We start from the raw sequence: 1,923 nt of genomic DNA, 5'->3' as shown, positions 1-1,923 counted from the left end.
AGAGGAGTTGCGGCCAACTTGTGTGCCTTCTTTCCACCCCGGTGGGAGCCGGCGCCGCGCGAAGGGCTCTCCCGGCGACTCATGCTGCCGGCCCTGCGCCTGCCCAGCCTCGGGTGAGCCGCCGCCGGAGAGACGGGGGAGCGCCGCGGCGCCGCTGGCTCGGCGTGCTCTCCTCCGGGGACGCGGGACGAAGCAGCAGCCCCGGGCGCGCGCCGGAGGCATGGAGCGCTGCCCCAGCCTGGGGGTCACCCTCTACGCCCTGGTGGTGGTCCTGGGGCTGCGGGCGGCACCGGCCGGCGGCCAGCACTATCTCCACATCCGCCCGGCTCCCAGCGACAACCTGCCCCTGGTGGACCTCATCGAACACCCGGACCCTATCTTTGACCCCAAAGAGAAGGATCTGAACGAGACGCTGTTGCGCTCGCTGCTCGGGGGCCACTACGACCCGGGCTTCATGGCCACCTCGCCCCCCGAGGACCGGCCCGGCGGGGGCGGGGGGGCGGCCGGGGGCGCCGAGGACCTGGCCGAGCTGGACCAGCTGCTGCGGCAGCGGCCGTCGGGGGCCATGCCGAGCGAGATCAAAGGGCTGGAGTTCTCCGAGGGCTTGGCCTCGGGCAAGAAGCAGCGCCTGAGCAAGAAGCTGCGGAGGAAGTTACAGATGTGGCTGTGGTCGCAGACCTTCTGCCCGGTGCTGTACGTGTGGAACGACCTGGGCAGCCGCTTTTGGCCGCGCTACGTGAAGGTGGGCAGCTGCTTCAGTAAGCGCTCGTGCTCCGTGCCCGAGGGCATGGTGTGCAAGCCTTCCAAGTCTGTGCACCTCACGGTGCTGCGGTGGCGCTGTCAGCGGCGCGGGGGCCAGCGCTGCGGCTGGATTCCCATCCAGTACCCCATCATTTCCGAGTGCAAGTGCTCGTGTTAGGACTCGGGGTCCCCTTCCCGCACCTGGACAACTGATGAAACCCCACCGACGTCCTCCTCCCTCCCCGCCCCCCGCACCGTCTCCAACCAGTCCACCACCCTCTCGAGAGGGGCTTCAATGAACTTTTTTTTTTTTTTTCTGGCTACAGAGACCTAGCTTTCTGGTTCATGTAATGCACTGTTTAACTGTGTAGGAATGTATATGTGTGTGTATATACGGTCCCAGTTTTAATTTACTTATTAAAAGGTCAGTATTATACGTTAAAAGTTACCGGCTTCTACTGTATTTTTAAAAAAAAATAAGCAAAAGGAAAAAAAAGAACAGAGAAAAGAGAGACTTATTCTGGTTGTTGCTAATAATGTTAACCTGCTATTTATATTCCAGTGGCCTTCGCATGGCGAAGCAGGGGGGAAAAGTTATTTTTTCTTAAAGTACAAAGAGAGGGGAGAACTTTTGTAGAAGGACTTTTAAAAAGCTATTTTCCATTCTTCGGAAAGTGTTTTGGTTTTCCTTGGACCTCGAAGACGCTATAGAGTTCAATGTTATTTTACAGTTATTGTAAATATAGAGAACAAATGGAATGACTAATCATTGTAAATTAAGAGTATCTGCTATTTATTCTTTATAATATCCCGTGTAGTAAATGAGAAAGAAGTGCAGAGCAGGATTAAAGAAAACCACTAAAACCGACTGCGCTTTACACTGCGATTCTCTGTGTTGGTGATTGATGGAGGGTGTGGGGGCTGGAGGGGGCGGGTAGGGGTGCCGCTGTGCTTACTACGCCTGTTGGGAGAAGGGGCTCATCCCGTCGTCTGATGTGATGGAGATGACCGCTCAGTTTTTTTATGGGGGGGGGGTTATTCTCAAACCCCTCACTTGAGCATCACGTGGCCTTCGCCCTGTCTCCCAGCGTTTTCTCCCTATGTCACCAAACCTCGGGCTCGTCCTGACCTCGACACCCAGCCGGCCCCCTGGAGCTGACCCCAGGCTGGGCCGAGGGGCGG

At 57.4% G+C, this 1,923-nt stretch overlaps 1 protein-coding gene across 1 annotated transcript; it reads left to right on the top strand.

The window, feature by feature from the left end:
• The first annotated feature begins 6 nt into the window (after nt 1–6).
• NOG (noggin) lies at nt 7–1,609 on the top strand. Its single transcript, XM_029928309.1, has one exon. It carries the CDS (start codon nt 221–223, stop codon nt 917–919), a length of 699 nt encoding a protein of 232 aa, XP_029784169.1. The 5' UTR covers nt 7–220; the 3' UTR covers nt 920–1,609.
• Nucleotides 1,610–1,923: the final 314 nt, after the last annotated feature.

The sequence above is a fragment of the Suricata suricatta genome, chromosome 17 (genome assembly GCF_006229205.1).
Source record: "Suricata suricatta isolate VVHF042 chromosome 17, meerkat_22Aug2017_6uvM2_HiC, whole genome shotgun sequence".
Taxonomy (NCBI): domain Eukaryota; kingdom Metazoa; phylum Chordata; class Mammalia; order Carnivora; family Herpestidae; genus Suricata; species Suricata suricatta.
Note: the sequence above shows the minus strand (reverse complement) of the source record. Positions and strands in the feature narration are given on the sequence as shown.

Coding starts and splice junctions, on each gene's coding strand:
- NOG (XM_029928309.1), top strand. CDS start 221: ATGGAGCGCTGCCCCAGCCTGGGGGTCACCCTCTACGCCCTGGTGGTG.